Below are 19,457 nucleotides of genomic sequence, written 5' to 3' on the forward strand. Positions count from 1 at the left end.
CTGCACTCTGTGGTGTCAGGGTCTCTCCACTCTGTGGTGTCTGTGCACTCTGTGGTGTCGGGGTCTCTGCACTCTGTAGTGTCAGGGTCTCTGCACTCTGTAGTGTCGGGGTCTCTGCACTCTGTGGTGTCGGGGTCTCTGCACTGTGTGGTGTCAGGGTCTCTGCACTCTGTGGTGCCAGGGTCTCTGCACTCTGTGGTGTCTGTGCACTCTGTGGTGTCGGGGTCTCTGCACTCTGTGGTGTCTGGGCACTCTGTGGTGTCGGGGTCTCTGCACTCTGTGGTGTCAGGGTCTCTGCACTGTGTGGTGTCGGGGTCTCTACACTGTGTGGTGTCGGGGTCTCTGCACTCTGTAGTGTCGGGGTCTCTGCACTCTGTGGTGTCAGGGTCTCTGCACTCTGTGGTGTCAGGGTCTCTGCACTCTGTGATGTCTGTGCACTCTGTGGTGTCGGGGTCCCTGCACTCTGTGGTGTCAGGGTCTCTGCACTGTGTGGTGTCAGGGTCTCTGCACTCTGTGCTGTCGGGGTCTCTGCACTGTGTGGTGTCGGGGTCTCTGCACTCTGTGGTGTCTGTGCACTCTGTAGTGTCAGGGTCTCTGCACTCTGTAGTGTCAGGGTCTCTGCAATCTGTAGTGTCGGGGTCTCTGCACTCTGTAGTGTCGGGGTCTCTGCACTCTGTGGTGTCAGGGTCTCTACACTCTGTGGTGTCAGGGTCTCTGCACTCTGTGGTGTCAGGGTCTCTGCACTCTGTGGTGTCAGGGTCTCTGCACTCTGTAGTGTCAGGGTCTCTGCACTCTGTGGTGTCAGGGTCTCTGCACTCTGTGGTGTCAGGGTCTCTGCACTCTGTGGTGTCAGGGTCTCTGCACTCTGTGGTGTCCCTGCACTCTGTGGTATCGGGGTCTCTGCACTGTGTGGTGTCGGGGTCTCTGCACTGTGTGGTGTCGGGGTCTCTGCACTGTGTGGTGTCAGGGTCTCTGCACTCTGTAGTGTCAGGGTCTCTGCACTCTGTGGTGTCAGGGTCTCTGCACTCTGTGGTGTCAGGGTCTCTGCACTCTGTGGTGTCGGGGTCTCTGCACTCTGTAGTGTCATGGTCTCTGCACTCTGTGGTGTCGGGGTCCCTGCACTCTGTTGTGTCGGGGTCTCTGCACTCTGTGGTGTCGGGGTCTCTGCACTGTGTGGTGTCGGGGTCTCTGCACTGTGTGGTGTCGGGGTCTCTGCACTGTGTGGTGTCAGGGTCTCTGCACTCTGTAGTGTCAGGGTCTCTGCACTCTGTGGTGTCGGGGTCTCTGCACTGTGTGGTGTCGGGGTCTCTGCACTGTGTGGTGTCGGGGTCTCTGCACTGTGTGGTGTCAGGGTCTCTGCACTCTGTAGTGTCAGGGTCTCTGCACTCTGTGGTGTCAGGGTCTCTGCACTCTGTGGTGTCAGGGTCTCTGCACTCTGTGGTGTCGGGGTCTCTGCACTCTGTAGTGTCAGGGTCTGTGCACTCTGTGGTATCGGGGTCTCTGCACTCTGTGGTGTCGGGGTCTCTGCACTCTGTGGTGTCAGGGTCTCTGCACTCTGTGGTGTCAGGGTCTCTGCACTCTGTGGTGTCAGGGTCTGTGCACTCTGTGGTGTCAGGGTCTCTGCACTCTGTGGTGTCAGGGTCTCTGCACTGTGTGGTGTCCCTGCACTCTGTGGTGTCGGGGTCTCTGCACTGTGTGGTGTCGGGGTCTCTGCACTGTGTGGTGTCGGGGTCTCTGCACTGTGTGGTGTCGGGGTCTCTGCACTGTGTGGTGTCGGGGTCTCTGCACTGTGTGGTGTCAGGGTCTCTGCACTCTGTGGTGTCAGGGTCTCTGCACTCTGTAGTGTCAGGGTCTCTGCACTCTGTGGTGTCAGGTTCTCTGCACTCTGTGGTGTCAGGGTCTCTGCACTCTGTGGTGTCAGGGTCTCTGCACTCTGTGGTGTCGGGGTCTCTGCACTCTGTAGTGTCGGGGTCTCTGCACTCTGTGGTGTCGGGGTCTCTGCACTCTGTGGTGTCGGGGTCTCTGCACTGTGTGGTGTCGGGGTCTCTGCAGTCTGTGGTGTCAGGGTCTCTGCACTCTGTGGTGTCAGGGTCTCTGCACTCTGTGGTGTCGGGGTCTCTGCACTCTGTGGTGTCGGGGTCTCTGCACTCTGTGGTGTCAGGGTCTCTGCACTCTGTGGTGTCAGTGTCTCTGCACTCTGTGGTGTCAGTGTCTCTGCACTGTGTGGTGTCGGGATCTAAGCACTCTGTGGTGTCAGGTGTCTCTGCACTCTGTGGTGTCGGGGTCTCTGCACTCTGTGGTGTCGGGGTCTCTGCACTCTGTGGTGTCAGGATCTCTGCACTCTGTGCTGTCAGGGTCTCTGCACTCTGTAGTGTCAGGGTCTCTGCACTCTGTAGTGTCAGGGTCTCTGCACTCTGTGATGTCAGGGTCTCTGCACTCTGTGTTGTCGGGGTCTCTGCACTCTGTGGTGTCAGGGTCTCTGCACTCTGTGATGTCAGGGTCTCTGCACTGTGTGGTGTCTGGGTCTCTGCACTCTGTGGTGTCGGGGTCTCTGCACTCTGTGGTGTCAGGGTCTCTGCACTCTGTGGTGTCCCTGCACTCTGTGGTGTCGGGGTCTCTGCACTGTGTGGTGTCGGGGTCTCTGCACTCTGTAGTATCGGGGTCCCTGCACTCTGTGGTGTCAGGATCTCTGCACTCTGTGCTGTCAGGGTCTCTGCACTCTGTAGTGTCAGGGTCTCTGCACTCTGTTGTGTCAGGGTCTCTGCACTCTGTGGTGTCAGGGTCTCTGCACTCTGTAGTGTCAGGGTCTCTGCACTCTGTGGTGTCAGGGTCTCTGCACTCTGTGGTGTCGGGGTCTCTGCACTCTGTGGTGTCGGGGTCTCTGCACTCTGTGGTGTCGGGGTCTCTGCACTCTGTGGTGTCGGGGTCTCTGCACTCTGTGGTGTCGGGGTCTCTGCACTGTGTGGTGTCAGGGTCTCTGCACTCTGTGGTGTCAGGGTCTCTGCACTCTGTGGTGTCTCTGCACTCTGTTGTGTCGGGGTCTCTGCACTCTGTAGTGTCAGGGTCTCTGCACTCTGTAGTGTCTCTGCACTGTGTGGTGTCGGGGTCTCTGCACTGTGTGGTGTCAGGGTCTCTGCACTCTGTAGTGTCAGGGTCTCTGCACTCTGTGGTGTCAGGTTCTCTGCACTCTGTGGTGTCAGGTTCTCTGCACTCTGTAGTGTCAGGTGTCTGTGCACTCTGTGCTGTCAGGGTCTGCACTCTGTAGTGTCGGGGTCTCTGCACTCTGTAGTGTCAGGGTCTCTGCTCTCTGTGGTGTCAGGGTCTCTGCACTCTGTAGTGTCGGGGTCTCTGCACTCTGTGGTGTCGGGGTCTCTGCACTCTGTGGTGTCAGGGTCTCTGCACTCTGTGGTGTCAGGGTCTCTGCACTCTGTGGTGTCAGGGTCTCTGCACTCTGTGGTGTCAGTGTCTCTGCACTCTGTGATGTCAGGGTCTCTGCACTCTGTAGTGTCGGGGTCTCTGCACTCTGTGGTGTCAGTGTCTCTGCACTCTGTGGTGTCAGGGTCTCTGCACTCTGTGGTGTCAGTGTTTCTGCACTCTGTGCTGTCAGGGTCTCTGCACTCTGTGGTGTCAGGGTCTCTGCACTCTGTGCTGTCAGGGTCTCTGCACTCTGTGCTGTCAGGGTCTCTGCACTCTGTGCTGTCAGGGTCTCTGCACTCTGTGGTGTCGGGGTCTCTGCACTCTGTGGTGTCGGGGTCTCTGCACTCTGTGGTGTCAGTGTTTCTGCACTCTGTGCTGTCAGGGTCTCTGCACTCTGTGGTGTCAGTGTCTCTGCACTCTGTGGTGTCAGGGTCTCTGCACTCTGTGGTGTCAGTGTTTCTGCACTCTGTGCTGTCAGGGTCTCTGCACTCTGTGCTGTCAGGGTCTCTGCACTCTGTGGTGTCGGGGTCTCTGCACTCTGTGGTGTCGGGGTCTCTGCACTCTGTGGTGTCGGGGTCTCTGCACTCTGTGGTGTCAGTGTTTCTGCACTCTGTGCTGTCAGGGTCTCTGCACTCTGTGGTGTCAGGGTCTCTGCACTCTGTGGTGTCAGGGTCTCTGCACTCTGTGGTGTCAGGGTCTCTGCACTCTGTAGTGTCAGGGTCTCTGCACTCTGTGGTGTCGGGGTCCCTGCACTCTGTGGTGTCAGTGTTTCTGCACTCTGTGCTGTCAGGGTCTCTGCACTCTGTGGTGTCGGGGTCTCTGCACTCTGTGGTGTCAGGGTCTCTGCACTCTGTAGTGTCAGGGTCTCTGCACTCTGTGGTGTCAGGGTCTCTGCACTCTGTGGTGTCGGGGTCTCTGCACTCTGTGGTGTCGGGGTCTGTGCACTCTGTGGTGTCGGGGTCTCTGCACTCTGTGGTGTCGGGGTCTCTGCACTCTGTGGTGTCGGGGTCTCTGCACTCTGTGGTGTCGGGGTCTGTGCACTCTGTGGTGTCGGGGTCCCTGCACTCTCTGGTGTCGGGGTCCCTGCACTCTGTGGTGTCGGGGTCTGTGCACTCTGTGGTGTCAGGGTCTATGCACTCTGTGGTGTCGGGGTCCCTGCACTCTGTGGTGTCGGGGTCTCTGCACTGTGTGGTGTCGGGGTCTGTGCACTCTGTGGTGTCGGGGTCTCTGCACTGTGTGGTGTCGGGGTCTCTGCACTCTGTGGTGTCGGGGTCTGTGCACTCTGTGGTGTCGGGGTCTGTGCACTCTGTGGTGTCGGGGTCTCTGCACTCTGTGGTGTCGGGGTCTGTGCACTCTGTGGTGTCGGGGTCTCTGCACTGTGTGGTGTCGGGGTCTCTGCACTCTGTGGTGTCGGGGTCCCTGCACTCTGTGGTGTCGGGGTCTCTGCACTCTGTGGTGTCGGGGTCTGTGCACTCTGTGGTGTCGGGGTCTGTGCACTCTGTGGTGTCGGGGTCTCTGCACTCTGTGGTGTCGGGGTCTGTGCACTCTGTGGTGTCGGGGTCTCTGCACTCTGTGGTGTCGGGGTCTCTGCACTGTGTGGTGTCGGGGTCTCTGCACTCTGTGGTGTCGGGGTCCCTGCACTCTGTAGTGTCGGGGTCTGTGCACTCTGTGGTGTCGGGGTCTGTGCACTCTGTGGTGTCGGGGTCTGTGCACTCTGTGGTGTCGGGGTCTCTGCACTCTGTGGTGTCGGGGTCTGTGCACTCTGTGGTGTCGGGGTCTCTGCACTCTGTGGTTTCGGGGTCCCTGCACTCTGTGGTGTCGGGGTCTCTGCACTCTGTGGTGTCGGGGTCTCTGCACTCTGTGGTGTCGGGGTCTCTGCACTCTGTGGTGTCGGGGTCTGTGCACTCTGTGGTGTCGGGGTCTCTGCACTCTGTGGTGTCGGGGTCCCTGCACTCTGTGGTGTCGGGGTCTCTGCACTCTGTGGTGTCGGGGTCTCTGCACTCTGTGGTGTCAGGGTCCCTGCACTCTGTGGTGTCGGGGTCTGTGCACTCTGTGGTGTCGGGGTCTGTGCACTCTGTGGTGTCGGGGTCTCTGCACTCTGTAGTGTCGGGGTCTCTGCACTCTGTGGTGTCGGGGTCTCTGCACTGTGTGGTGTCGGGGTCTGTGCACTCTGTGGTGTCGGGGTCTCTGCACTCTGTGGTGTCGGGGTCCCTGCACTCTGTAGTGTCGGGGTCTCTGCACTCTGTGGTGTCGGGGTCTCTGCACTCTGTGGTGTCGGGGTCTCTGCACTCTGTGGTGTCGGGGTCTCTGCACTCTGTGGTGTCGGGGTCTCTGCACTGTGTGGTGTCGGGGTCTGTGCACTCTGTGGTGTCGGGGTCTCTGCACTCTGTGGTGTCGGGGTCCCTGCACTCTGTAGTGTCGGGGTCTCTGCACTCTGTGGTGTCGGGGTCTCTGCACTCTGTGGTGTCGGGGTCTCTCCACTCTGTGGTGTCGGGGTCTGTGCACTCTGTGGTGTCGGGGTCTGTGCACTCTGTGGTGTCGGGGTCTCTGCACTCTGTGGTGTCGGGGTCTGTGCACTCTGTGGTGTCGGGGTCTGTGCACTCTGTAGTGTCGGGGTCTCTGCACTGTGTGGTGTCGGGGTCTGTGCACTCTGTGGTGTCGGGGTCTCTGCACTCTGTAGTGTCGGGGTCTCTGCACTCTGTGGTGTCAGGGTCTCTGCACTCTGTGGTGTCAGGGTCTCTGCACTCTGTAGTGTCAGGGTCTCTGCACTCTGTGGTGTCGGGGTCTCTGCACTCTGTGGTGTCGGGGTCTGTGCACTCTGTGGTGTCGGGGTCTCTGCACTCTGTGGTGTCGGGGTCTGTGCACTCTGTGGTGTCGGGGTCTCTGCACTCTGTGGTGTCGGGGTCCCTGCACTCTGTGGTGTCGGGGTCTCTGCACTCTGTGGTGTCGGGGTCTGTGCACTCTGTGGTGTCGGGGTCTCTGCACTCTGTAGTGTCGGGGTCTCTGCACTCTGTGGTGTCGGGGTCTCTGCACTCTGTGGTGTCGGGGTCTGTGCACTCTGTGGTGTCGGGGTCTCTGCAGTCTGTGGTGTCGGGGTCCCTGCACTCTGTAGTGTCGGGGTCTCTGCACTCTGTGGTGTCGGGGTCTCTGCACTCTGTGGTGTCGGGGTCTCTGCACTCTGTGGTGTCGGGGTCTGTGCACTCTGTGGTGTCGGGGTCTCTGCACTCTGTGGTGTCGGGGTCTCTGCACTCTGTGGTGTCGGGGTCCCTGCACTCTGTAGTGTCGGGGTCTCTGCACTCTGTGGTGTCGGGGTCTCTGCACTCTGTGGTGTCGGGGTCTCTGCACTCTGTGGTGTCGGGGTCTCTGCACTCTGTGGTGTCGGGGTCTGTGCACTCTGTGGTGTCGGGGTCTCTGCACTCTGTGGTGTCGGGGTCTCTGCACTCTGTGGTGTCGGGGTCCCTGCACTCTGTAGTGTCGGGGTCTCTGCACTCTGTGGTGTCAGGATCTCTGCACTCTGTGGTGTCAGGGTCTCTGCACTCTGTGGTGTCAGGGTCTCTGCACTCTGTGGTGTCAGGGTCTCTGCACTCTGTAGTGTCGGGGTCTCTGCACTCTGTGGTGTCGGGGTCTCTGCACTCTGTGGTGTCGGGGTCTCTGCACTCTGTGGTGTCGGGGTCTCTGCACTCTGTGGTGTCGGGGTCTCTGCACTCTGTGGTGTCGGGGTCCCTGCACTCTGTAGTGTCGGGGTCTCTGCACTCTGTGGTGTCGGGGTCTCTGCACTCTGTGTTTCAAGGTCTATCTCTGTCAGGGGTCCGCACTCTGTCAGGGTCTCTGCTGGCTTCCACCCTCCCTGGCACACGGCTGGCAGATGACAGGGGGGAGCGTGCAGCGAGGACAGAGGAGCCTCCCCCAGCTTCACCCTCCCTGATGTGACAGCGAGACGCTCACACGCTGGCAGTCACTGCCACAGACAGAGACCTCTTGTATGTCGGCCCCATTACTGCCCACTGGAGGGCAACGAGGACAATGCATCGACCCAGTGGGGTGGGCAGCACCTTCTCCATAGACTCTTTGATTGGGACCCCCGCAGTGAGACCTGGACCTGTCCTCTACACCGGGTACCCCATGTTCATGCCCTACAGACCTCTGCTGATCCCGCAGACTCTGCCACCCATGAACCCTATGTCCTCGTACTCTGAGCGCCTGAATACCACTTTTTGTGCAAGTCTGGGGCCGGCACTGCCCTCCATGGTGGCCCTCACCACTGCTTTACCCAGCTTCAGAGAACTTCCCGATGGATTTTACACTCAGGAAACTCAGAGGATATCCCCGAACTCTGCAGAAGGAAACAGAGAGCGAGAATCTGAGAAGACAGAGGAGAAAAGTCCGGAGCAAAGCGGCTACATGGAATCCTACCCCAACCTGGCCGGTAAGTGAGTAGGGGACAGGGTGTGGGGGACAGGGAGCTCAAAACAGAGAGTGGGGAATGGAGACATGAGCAGGGGATAGGGAGCGGGGTACGGAGATGAGAGAGGGGGACACAGAGATCGGGGAATGGAAACTTGAGCAGGGGACAGAGAGCGGGGTACGGAGACATAAGCGGGGGGACAGAGCAGGGAACTAAGACATGAGCAGGGGACAGGGAGTGTGGGACAGAGCGGGGTACGGAGACATGAGTCTGGGACAGAGAGCGGGGAACAGAGTGGGGTAGGGACAGCGACGCGTGCGGGGACAGACGCGAGCGGGGACGAAAGCATAGGATGGAGACGTGAACGGGAGACAGAAATGGGAGCAGGGGACAGAGACGAGAGAGGGGGAAAGAGACACGTGTGAGGGACAGAAATGTGAGCGGGGACCGAGAGCGGGGGATGGAGACGTGAGCGGGAGACAGAAGGGAGACAGAGACGGGAGTGGGAGACCGAGACAGGAGCGGGGGACTGAGACGGGAGCGGGGGATAAAGATGTGGGTAGGTAACAGAGATGTGAGCGAGGGGGACAGGGACATGAGTGAGCGACAGACGTGAATGAGGGACAGAGAAGTGTGCAAATGGCATAGACGTGTGTGGGGGCAGAGACATGAGCGAGGGACAGAGACGTGAGTTGGCAACAGACGTGAACGAGGGACAGGGACGTGCAGGGGACAGAGACGTGAGCAAGCGAGGGACAGAGATGTGGGTGGGCAACAGAGATGTGAGCAAGGGGGACAGGGACCATGAACAAGGGACAGAGGCATGAGCGGGGAACTGAGATGTGAGCAGGGGGCAGAATCGTGAGCGGGGGACAGAGATGTTAGTGGGAAACAGAGACGTGAGAGGGGGACAGGGACATGAGCAAGGGACAGACGTGAGTGGGCGACAGACGTGAACAAGGGACAGAGACATGTGCAAGGGACAGAATCGTATGAAGGGGGCAGAGACGTGAGCGGGGGACAGAGAGCGGGGGGCCAGGGAGCGGGATACGGAGACGTGAGCAGGGGAGAAGCGGGGGCCAGGGAGCGGGATACGGAGACGTGAGCAGGGAATGGAGTGGGGCACAGAGACCTGAACGGAGGACTACGAAGTCGTAAGAGGGGGACTGACATGAGCATTAAATAAAACAATATCAACACAAAGATCCAGACCCAGGAGGGTGGCAGAGTCCAAGGTAAAGAGAGGACAGAGACAGGTGAGAGGAGTGCATGTAATGAGCAGAAGAGACAGGTGACAGTCACACATCACCACCAAGAGACATATCAAACAGGACAGGCAGTGTCCCAGAAAACTGCCCAGCATGGCAAAAAGCAGTAGACAGTGAGGGTCAGCTGTAGGGGAGTGAAGTAAGACGTCCTCTTTTAGGTCATCTCTGTCATGATCCAGGTTGGATTATGACACATTTTGCACAAGTAACCTTTTTTTTTCCTTTAAGCTGTTTGTGTAAAGTTAGTTTTGCCCCCAGTGGCCATTAGGGTCATTACACTGTGGTTGTTTTAGGTCTAGTTTTGCCCCCGGTGGCCGTTAGGGTCATTACACTCTGGTTAGTTTAGTTGTCCCCGGTGGCCGCTAGTGTTATTGCACGTGATATTGAAGCAGGTGTGATTCCCTGGCTGGTACCTACTAAGGAGTAGCAGGTGGTCTCACTCACTGTTGGCGATATTGCTCATTTCCAACCAAGTCTGGTGAAGGAAGGAACTACAGAGAGGAGTTCCTGGCAGCTCAGGGGAGCTCTGGTGTAAAGTCTGGTGAAGGAAGGAACTACAGAGAGGAGTTCCTGGCAGCTCAGGGGAGCGCTGGTGTAAAGTCTGGTGAAGGAAGGAACTACAGAGAGGAGTTCCTGGCAGCTCAGGGGAGCGCTGGTGTAAAGTCTGGTGAAGGAAGGAACTACAGAGAGGAGTTCCTGGCAGCTCAGGGGAGCGCTGGTGTAAAGTCTGGTGAAGGAAGGAACTACAGAGAGGAGTTCCTGGCAGCTCAGGGGAGCTCTGGTGTAGTAGCTTCAGGCGGAAGCTGAATTCAGGTGTCGAGCTTCAGGGGTGAAGCTGAACTTTGGTGTCGTACTCTGTTGCTGGAAGCAATAGCAACACAGCAAAGCTAAGTGGTGTTTTTCCCTGTATGTGACTTTCCTTGTGTGTGTGTTAGTGCAGTGGTGGGATTAGTTTCTGCACCGTTCAATTCACTAGAAAGGGATAGGTGCAGGGCGAGCTAGGGATTTGAGGTATCCAGCTCGTCGCCAGGTGCGGAACCTGCCTAGGGATTGTCAGGAGTGTAGGGACACTGACTCAGGGGAGTGCAGGAGGTCTCCACATCCCCGTTACCTATTGCAGGGCCCACCATTGTAACGGTTTCCCCGGTGTTCCCCTTAACTCTGTCTAAATTCGCCCTGCTGGAGGCGGTGTATCCAGGTTCACGGGTGTTATAGAAATTCGCCTTGCTGGAGGTGGTGTACCCACTCACACGTGACATCACAATATCCCTTTAAGAAGTGCTAATGTATATATGTCATTATTCTCCGTACTGCTACACTTATAGTGACAACACCAGAGGAAAAAGGAGTACGCGGTGAAAGAAGATTAACAAATTCACGTTTTATTCAAAGTACAAAATACATAAAAAGGTATCAGAAATAAAGTAACCATAGTGCACCAAGGAACATGCAGGCAAAGGAAGGGACCACCCCTCTGACATCCAAACCCGGTATTAATGATAGCCCTGGTCAAGTTATCCAAGGAAATAAAGCATGTTAAACTAACAAATAGAAAATATATGCCAGTATTAATGGCTGAGCTTACCAGGATGAAAAGGGTGACAGAGAGAGTGCCCCACAGCCAGACGTCCGCCCCCGACGCGCGTTTTGCAGGCACTGATGCCGCTTTCTCAAGGGGATAGTAAGTGGTGAGGAGTAGGACCTTAAAATAACCCATGTGACTGACATGTCACGTGGGACTCAGGAACCAGTGGGAGCGGTTTTGTCGGTGCATGCGCGGTGTGCGCGCCAGGTCCTCCACACAGCCCGGGCGTCATGTCATCATATGCACAGATGGGATCAAAATATCCCGGTGTGCACAGAGACATGAAGACGCCCTGCAGCAAGAGCACTCAGGCGCACACCACCGCAGACGCGCACATCCGCAATGGTTACCCAGAATATCACAGACGGGCTTAATAGTGAGCACAAATGGCCCTAAAGTGCATGGTGCAAATTCACAATGTGACCTAAAAAATCCCGCACAGTAACAGAATTAGAATATATAAATAGGGGAAAAGGCATAATAGCAAATCGCAACATAACACAAAAAACAAACTGGCATAGTTATAATAATACGCCAAAATAGCCGCGGTGGTGTGCGCCTGAGTGCTCTCGCTGCAGGGCATCTTCATGTCTCTGTGCACACTGGGATATTTTTATCCCGTCTGTGCATATGATGATATAACACCCGGGCTGTGTGGAGGACCTGGCGCGCACACCGCGCATGCGCCAACAAAGCCGCTCTCATTGGTTCCTGAGCCCCACGTGACATGTCACATGGGCTATTTTAAGGTCCTACTCCTCATCACTTACTATCCCCTTGAGAAAGCGGCATCAGTGCCTGCGAAACGCGCGTCGGGGCGGACGTCTGGCTGTGGGGCACTCTCTCTGGCACCCTTTTCATCCTGGTAAGCTCAGCCATTAATACTGGCATATATTTTCTATTTGTTAGTTTAACATGCTTTATTTCCTTGGATAACTTGACCAGGGCTATCATTAATACCGGGTTTGGATGTCAGAGGGGTGGTCCCTTCCTTTGCCTGCATGTTCCTTGGTGCACTATAGTTACTTTATTTCTGATACCTTTTTATGTATTTTGTACTTTGAATAAAACGTGAATTTGTTAATCTTCTTTCACCGTGTACTCCTTTTTCCTCTGGTGCTGTCATTACGATTTGAGTTGGTGTAGTCTTTTTGCTGGGGGGCTCACCACGTGGTGATGCTCTCCCGTGCATTATTATGCAACTGGTTCTGTTTTTAATGCTACACTTATACTGTATTACCATTGTTTGCTTTATTGGTACTGCCACATCATATATGTGTTACCATGCTGTAAAGATTGTAAAATGTTGTGTTGTATAATGTTATGCACATTTATGTAGAGATTAGGGTAAGCTGGTGCATCCTTTGGGGTCATTAGAGGAGGGTACTATTAGTATAGAGTTCTTAGATATGGATAAGTGTAGTTCTGTTGTGGGCCACTAGATGGAGCATACTAGTGGACCTTATAGGTATATCTTGTAGTAAGTTCATAGAGGGTTAATTGTAGGAGGAGCTGCTATGGGTTAAGTAAGTGTAGGAGATAGGAGCAGGTTAGAAGGGCGAGGACGCCCAAAGTGTCCACAAGGGCTCTAGGCCCAGGACAACATAGCAGCTACGAAACGTTCTGTTGGAAGAAAAGTGCACGGGCACAGTCAGACGGGTGCTGGACGAGACCTAAGCACCTCGAGAGTTACGGTGTTTCACAGCAGCAAGGAAAGGAGAGAATTATGTGGTCCAAGAGTCATGCAGGGCGCAGAATACTCACAATGTGGCAGATCTTAAATAGGGCTGAAGCTTGTAAGTCCGGGGCGAAACACATGAACGGGATCCCCTATGTCATGAGGTCCTACAGAAGCAAAGCAGCGGTACCGACTAGGGCGCTACTACCCCGTAATGTGCGTGAGGACAAAGAAAGCAGGAAAGGGAAAGTGCAGGAGGAATGCTGTGTGGACTGCAATGTTACTGATGTGCCTGGGACCATTGAAGAGAAAAGTAAAATCATTTGTTTGGCATCTGAACCGGTAACTGTGTCCGTTCTTTCCACCCTGTGCACCGAAACTGAGTGTACAGGAGCTGTGCAACACCGCTGTGGAATCCCTGACGGTGAACTAGAACCCCAAACAGGTACGTTGGTAGAAACTGACAATTTTTCTGTGGGAGGAGGCCAGGACACCAAGGCCCTGGTGTCCTCGGCCACAACTACTGTCCTGGTCGAATCCTACATTTGCGTAGTCGGCAGGTTGCGACTACCTCGCAATGCGGAGAACCCGCGAAGAGAAAAATGACAAGTGGTCTGGGGGTGGAAGTTGTGCCCGTGAAGGTTAGTAAAGAAGAAATTGTGCAAAATTGTGTATCACCGGATGAGACTGACATAACGAATTGGACCGACATTGCACTTCAACCTGAATTGATGTTGACAAAGATGGTGGCCATGGAGTTGGCGGGAAATGGCGCCACAGGTGAAGAAGACCACAAAGCCCTCACCCTTTGTGGGTGTTTCCGTGTCCCCTTGGCGCCAAAAGTTGCCTGTCATCACACCCTGGCCCTCCTCTGGTGGGAGTGGCTGAAGAGAAGAAAGCCTCGGACCCTGCCACTGGCTGACCACAGGGAGGAGGAGCCGCTGGAGGCGGTCTCCCGTGAGAATGGGATGAGATTGAAGAAACCTGTCATGTTTGACCGCGTCTATCAGGATTGGCTGCAGAAGGCTGACGAGATGGAGAAGCGGGAACCAGCCAGCCAGTGAAGAGCAGAGCTCTCCCCAGCGGAGCCTCAGTTGTTACCACCTCCAGAGCCACAGAGGAGGGGCCCTGAGTCTCCCCCTCAACCGCCAAGATCAAGATGATGGAGGCCGAAGAGCCGCGGACCAAAGGAAAGGAGCGAGCGGAACAGTGTTACGCCTCAGGGAGCTGGGTCGCTCAGCCGCCAGTGCGGGGAAGGATAACAGCTGCGAAACCAGGGTGTGCTGTTATGAACTCATTTTCGGCTCCACCAGTTGAGAGTTCCCCTCCCGATCTCCCTCTGGTGGTGACAGGAGGTAGTGAGGTTGGTTTAAGTGGTAGTGATCTGCCACCTGATGAGGAAGATAACGATTGGATCTCTGGAGTATCAGACTGGATATAAGACAGCCGACGCCCTATCCGGGTGCTGGTGATTCAGTCTGCTTCTCAGGTCCTGGACTTCAGCTCTCATTCAGTCTTCTCAAGTTAAGTTTGTTTTTTGCTTTTGTTCACACTTGCGCTTGTTGGTCAGTTCAGTTTCTTGCGTGGTCAGCCTGCCCCTGCTGGGGCTATGCTGAATTTCCACTCCAATGTATCAGTATTTGCCAAGCTGCTTTTTGTCCCTTATTGGATTGGACTCTTTTTGCTCTGTCTCAGAATATTTCAGAGTGCTGATATAGGTGTAGAAGTCTAGTGACTTCAGGGTTAATTTTGTTATCAGAAGTGTTGGACAATATTTTTGTAGGTTTTTTTATGGCAGATTGCAGACAGTGTCTTTCCTTTCCTGTCCTGTTTAGTTAGCCGGGCCCCATCGTTTGCTCAGCCTATTTTCCTGCCTTTGTTTGTAATTTCATCTTGTTTCACCGTCAATACATGTGGGGGGCTGTCTTTCCTTTGGGGTCTGCTCTGGGGCAGTTATTTTTCCTCTTTTCCTGCTTTAGGCTTATGTAGCTCTCCGGTTGTGACGAGGCATCTAGGACCATCGTAGGAACGCTCCACGACTGCTGCTAGTTGTGCGGTTAAGATCAGGGATCTGCAATCTGCATAGTTACCAACTTCTCTGGTTTTCTGAGACTCAGCTTGTTGTTTATTTTTTCCTCCTCGGTGACCCATTCATAACAGAATCACCAGCCATACCGCAGATTCTAGGGTACTCAAAAGCAGGAAGGAATTGTTAAAGAAAAAAGAAAAAAAAAAAAGTCAGAATTTTTTTTTTTTAATTATGTATTTTTTCCTCTTTTTCTCTGGGGCTGTAGGAGGATTTTTTTTCCTCATGGAGATTAAGCAACTGTCTGATCGTGTGGAGCAGCTCGCTGCTGAAGTGCAGGGAATTTCCACCTACCTCATTCAGTCACATGCTGCTGAACCCAAGATCCCTACTCCTGATGTGTTTTCTGGGGATCGGTCTAAATTTCTGAATTTTAAGAATAATTAAATTATTTCTTGCCTTGAAACCTAACTCATCGGGGAGCTCTGTGCAGCAGGTTAAAATTGTCATCTCCTTGCTGCGTGGCGATCCCCAAGATTGGGCTTTTTCTCTGACACCTGAAAATCCTATTCTGACTAATGTGGATGCATTTTTTCAGGCCTTGGGGTTGTTGTATGATGAACCTAATGCCGTTGGTCAAGCTGAGAGAACCCTGTTGGCATTAAACCAGGGTCGGGATCCTGCAGAGTTGTACTGTCAAAAATTTCGAAAGTGGGCGGTCCTTACTACATGGAATGATAGTGCATTGGCAGCTCTCTTTCGGAAAGGTTTTTCAGAGACCGTAAAAGATATGATGGTGGGATTTCCTGTTCCCTCTGGTCTGGATGGCTCTATGTCATTAGCCATTCAAGTTGATCGGCATTTACGTCAACGTAAAACTACACGGGAGGCACTGCCACCTTTTGAACAACTGTCTGAACCTATGCAATGTGATGGGGTTTTGTCTAGGGCGCAACGTCGGGAGTTTAGAAGGCGTAATAAGCTGTGTTTTTTCTGTGGAGACGCCTCTCATACTATTTCTGTCTGCCCTAAACGAGAGAAACGTTTTGCACACACATTTGCTGTGGGCAGTGTACAACCTAAGTTCCTTTTGGCAATTACTCTGATCTGCTCCTTGTCCACATTTTCCACTAAGGCTTTTGTGGATTCAGGAGCAGCTCTGAATATGATGGATTTGGACTTTGCTAAACGTTGTGGTTTTTCCATGACGCCTCTGCAGATGCCTATCCCTTTGAGGGGTATTGATGCCACTCCTTTGGCGGAGAATAAACCTCAGTTTTGGACCCAGGTGATGATGCGAGTTGCCCCAGACCACCAAGAAAAGTGTAAATTTTTGGTGCTGCATAATTTACATGATACTATTGTTCTGGGTTTCCCCTGGTTGCAAACTCATAATCCAGTTTTGGATTGGAGATCTGTGTCTGTGGTGAGTTGGGGTTGTCGGTGTGTTCTTAGGGACGCTCCTGTTTTCTCCACCTCTCCTCAGTCTCATGATATTCCTGATTATCTAGCCGATTTTTCTGATGTATTTAGTGAGAGTAAGTCTGCGTCTTTACCCCCTCATAGGAGTTATGACTGTGCAATTGAGTTGATGCCTGGGTGTAAATTTCCCAAGGGTCGGCTTCTCAACTTATCTGTACCCGAACATGATGCTATGCGATCCTATATTAAGGAGTCATTGGAGAAGGGTCATATTAGACCATCCTCGTCACCTTTAGGAGCTGTTTTTTTTGCGGCCAAGAAAGACGGTTCATTAAGACCGTGTATTGACTATCGCTCCCTTAACAAGATGACGGTTAAATATCAGTACCCGTTACCTCTGATGTCTGATTTATTCTCCAGAGTTAAGAGTGCCTGCTGGTTTACTAAGCTTGACCTCAGGGGGGCGTATAATCTTATTCGCATTAAGCATGGGGATGAATGGAAGACGGCGTTTAATACTCCGGAGGGACATTTTGAGTACCTGGTGATGCCTTTTGGGCTCTCTAATGCCCCTTCTGTCTTCCAGTCCTTTATGAATGATATTTTCCGGGACTTTGTGGATTAGTTTTTGATCATCTATCTGGATGATATTTTGGTCTTTTCTAGTGATTGGGATTCTCATGTGGAACATGTCCGGACTGTGTTCCGGATTTTGAGGGAGAATTCCCTGTTTGTTAAGGGATCGAAGTGCCTCTTTGGTGTACAGAGGATTTCATTTTTGGGATTTATCTTGTCTCCATCGACTATTGAAATGGACCCGGCCAAGGTACAGGCCATTTATGATTGGGTTCAGCCTACTTCTTTGAAGGCTCTCCAGAAGTTTTTGGGTTTTTCTAATTTCTATCGTAAATTTATAGGTAATTTTTCTAGTATTGTCAAACCACTGACTGATCTGACCAAGAAGGGCGCTGATGTGCTGAATTGGTCTCCTGAGGCTGTCTCAGCATTTCAGGAGCTTAAGCGGAGATTTACTTCAGCTCCAGTTTTATGGCCACCTGATGTCTCACTTCCATTTCAAGTGAAGGTAGATGCTTCTGAGATTGGTGCAGGAGCTGTTTTGTCACAAAAAGACCCTGTGACTTCTAAGATGAATCCCTGTGCCTTCTTTTCTCGAAAGTTTTCCCCATCTGAACGCAACTATGACGTGGGGAATCGGGAATTGTTGGCCATGAAATGGGCATTTGAGGAGTGGAGACATTGGTTGGAGGGAGCTAGACATCAATTTGTGGTCCTCACTGATCACAAGAATCTGATTTATCTGGAGTCGGCCAAACGCTTGAATCCTAGACAGGCTAGATGGGCCTTGCTTTTCACGCGTTTTAATTTTGTGGTCTCTTTTCTTCCGGGCACAAAGAATGTTAAGGCAGGCGCCCTTTCTAGGAGTTTCTTTGCTGATTCTCTTAATGTGACCGAGCCTACTACTATCCTAGGTGAGGGGGTAGTTCTTTCTGCCATTTCGCCCGATTTGAGACGCACCCTGGAGGAATTTCAGGAGGATAAACCTGAGCGTTGCCCTATGGGAAGATTGTATGTTCCTGACCAGTGGAGAAAAAGAGTGATGTCTGAAGTCCATTGCTCCGCATTGGCTGGTTATACGGGTATTTTTGGTACCAGAGATTTGGTGAGTCGGTCCTTTTGGTGGCCTGCCTTATCTCGTGGTGTCAGGAATTTTGTACAGTCCTGTGGGACTTGTTCTCGGTCTAAACCCTGTTCTCGTTCTACTGGGTTGCTGATGCCCCTGCCGGTGCCCAAGAGGCCATGGACCCATATCTCAATGGATTTTATTTCTGATCTTCCTGTCTCTCAGAGAATGACTGTTATCTGGGTGATTTGTGATAGATTTTCGAAGATGGTCCATCTTGTACCACTCCCAAAGTTGCCATCTTCCGCTGAGTTGGTGCCCTTGTTTTTACAACAGGTGGTTTGGTTACATGGGATTCCTAAGAACATTGTGTCCGATAGAGGGGTCCAGTTTGTTTCCAGATTCTGGAAAGCCTTTTGTTCCAATCTGGGAATTCAGTTATCCTTCTCCTCCGCGTTTCATCCCCAGACCAATGGGCAGACTGAGAGAACAAACCAGACCCTGGAGTCTTATATAAGATGTTTTATATCTGCTGATCAAGATGATTGGGCCTCATTTTTGCCCTTGGCCGAATTTGCGTTGAACAATAGAGCTAGTTCTGCCACTCTGAGGTCACCCTTTTTCTGTAATTTTGGGTTTCATCCTCGATTCTCTTCAGAGCAAGTGGAATCTTCGTCCTGCCCAGGTGTGGACACTGTGGTTGTGAGAATGCAGCAGATATGGGACCAAGTGGTGGATAAGTTGTCACTCTCTCAGGAAAAGGCCCAGCGTTTTTCCAACCGGCGTAGGACCATTGGTCCTCGGTTTAAAGAGGTTTGTTGAGCCAGTAGTTCCTGTGGCGGCACCTCCTGATCCTGTATTGGTTAAAGGCAATGTGGAATATGAGGTAGAGAAAATATTGGATTCTCGTTTGGTTAGACGGAGACTCCAGTGTTTGGTCAAATGGAAGGGTTATGGCCAGGAGGATAATTCTTGGGTCTCTGCCTCTGATATTCATGCCAATAAATTGGTTCGTGCTTTTCACCGGGCCCATCCTGATCGGCCTGGTGGCATGGATGAGGGTTCGGTGACCCCTCCTCAAGGGGGGGGTACTGATAGGAACTAATTTTCGGCTCCACCAGTTGAGAGTTCCCCTCCCGTTCTCCCTCTGGTGGTGACAGGAGGTAGTGAGGTTGGTTTAAGTGGTAGTGATCTGCCACCTGATGAGGAAGATAACGATTGGATCTCTGGAGTGTCAGACTGGATATAAGACAGCCGACGCCCTATCCTGGTGCTGGTGATTCAGTCTGCTTCTCAGGTCCTGGACTTCAGCTCTCTTCCAGTCTTCTCAAGTTAAGTTTGTTTTTTGCTAATGTTCACACTTGCGCTTGTTGGTCAGTTCAGTTTTTTGTGTAATCAGTCTGCCCCTGCTGGGGCTATGCTGAACTTCCACTCCTATTAATCAGTATTTGCCAATCTGCTTTTTGTCCCTTATTAGATTGGCCTCTTTTTGCTCTGTCTCAGAATATTTCAGAGTGCTGATATAGGTGTAGAAGTCTAGTGACTTCAGGGTTAATTTTGTTATCAGAAGTGTTGGACAATATTTTTGTAGGTTTTTTTGGCAGATTGAAGACAGTGTCTTTCCTTTCCTGTCCTGTTTAGTTAGCCGGGCCCCATCGTTTGCTCAGCCTATTTTCCTGCCTTTGTTTGTAATTTCATCTTGTGTCACCGTCAATACATGTGGGGGGCTGTCTTTCCTTTGGGGTCTGCTCTGGGGCAGTTAGTTTTCCTCTTTTCCTGCTTTAGGCTTATGTAGTTCTCCGGTTGTGACGAGGCATCTAGGACCATCGTAAGAACGCTCCACGACTGCTGCTAGTTGTGCTGGTAAGATCAGGGATCTGCAATCTGCATAGTTACCAACTTCTCTGGTTTTGTGAGACTTAGCTTGTTGTTTATTTTTTCCTCCTCGGTGACCCATTCATAACAGTGTGCAAAATGTTCTACAGGGAGGTGGCGACTTCACCCTGGCTCCGAA

General features: G+C 53.0%; 1 protein-coding gene across 1 annotated transcript in view; it reads left to right on the forward strand.

Moving 5' to 3' along the window:
• The first annotated feature begins 7,115 nt into the window (after nt 1-7,115).
• GBX1 (gastrulation brain homeobox 1) overlaps nt 7,116-19,457 on the forward strand; it is a 185,572-nt gene continuing 173,230 nt past the window's right edge. The window contains exon 1 of the mRNA XM_073551706.1: nt 7,116-7,843. Within this exon, the coding sequence (XP_073407807.1) occupies nt 7,441-7,843 (403 nt within the window). The 5' untranslated portion in view covers nt 7,116-7,440. The remainder of the gene's footprint in view (nt 7,844-19,457) is intronic.

The sequence above is a fragment of the Dendrobates tinctorius genome, unplaced genomic scaffold (assembly GCF_039654945.1).
Source record: "Dendrobates tinctorius isolate UK_male_01 unplaced genomic scaffold, ASM3965494v1 ptg000179l, whole genome shotgun sequence".
NCBI classification, from domain to species: domain Eukaryota; kingdom Metazoa; phylum Chordata; class Amphibia; order Anura; family Dendrobatidae; genus Dendrobates; species Dendrobates tinctorius.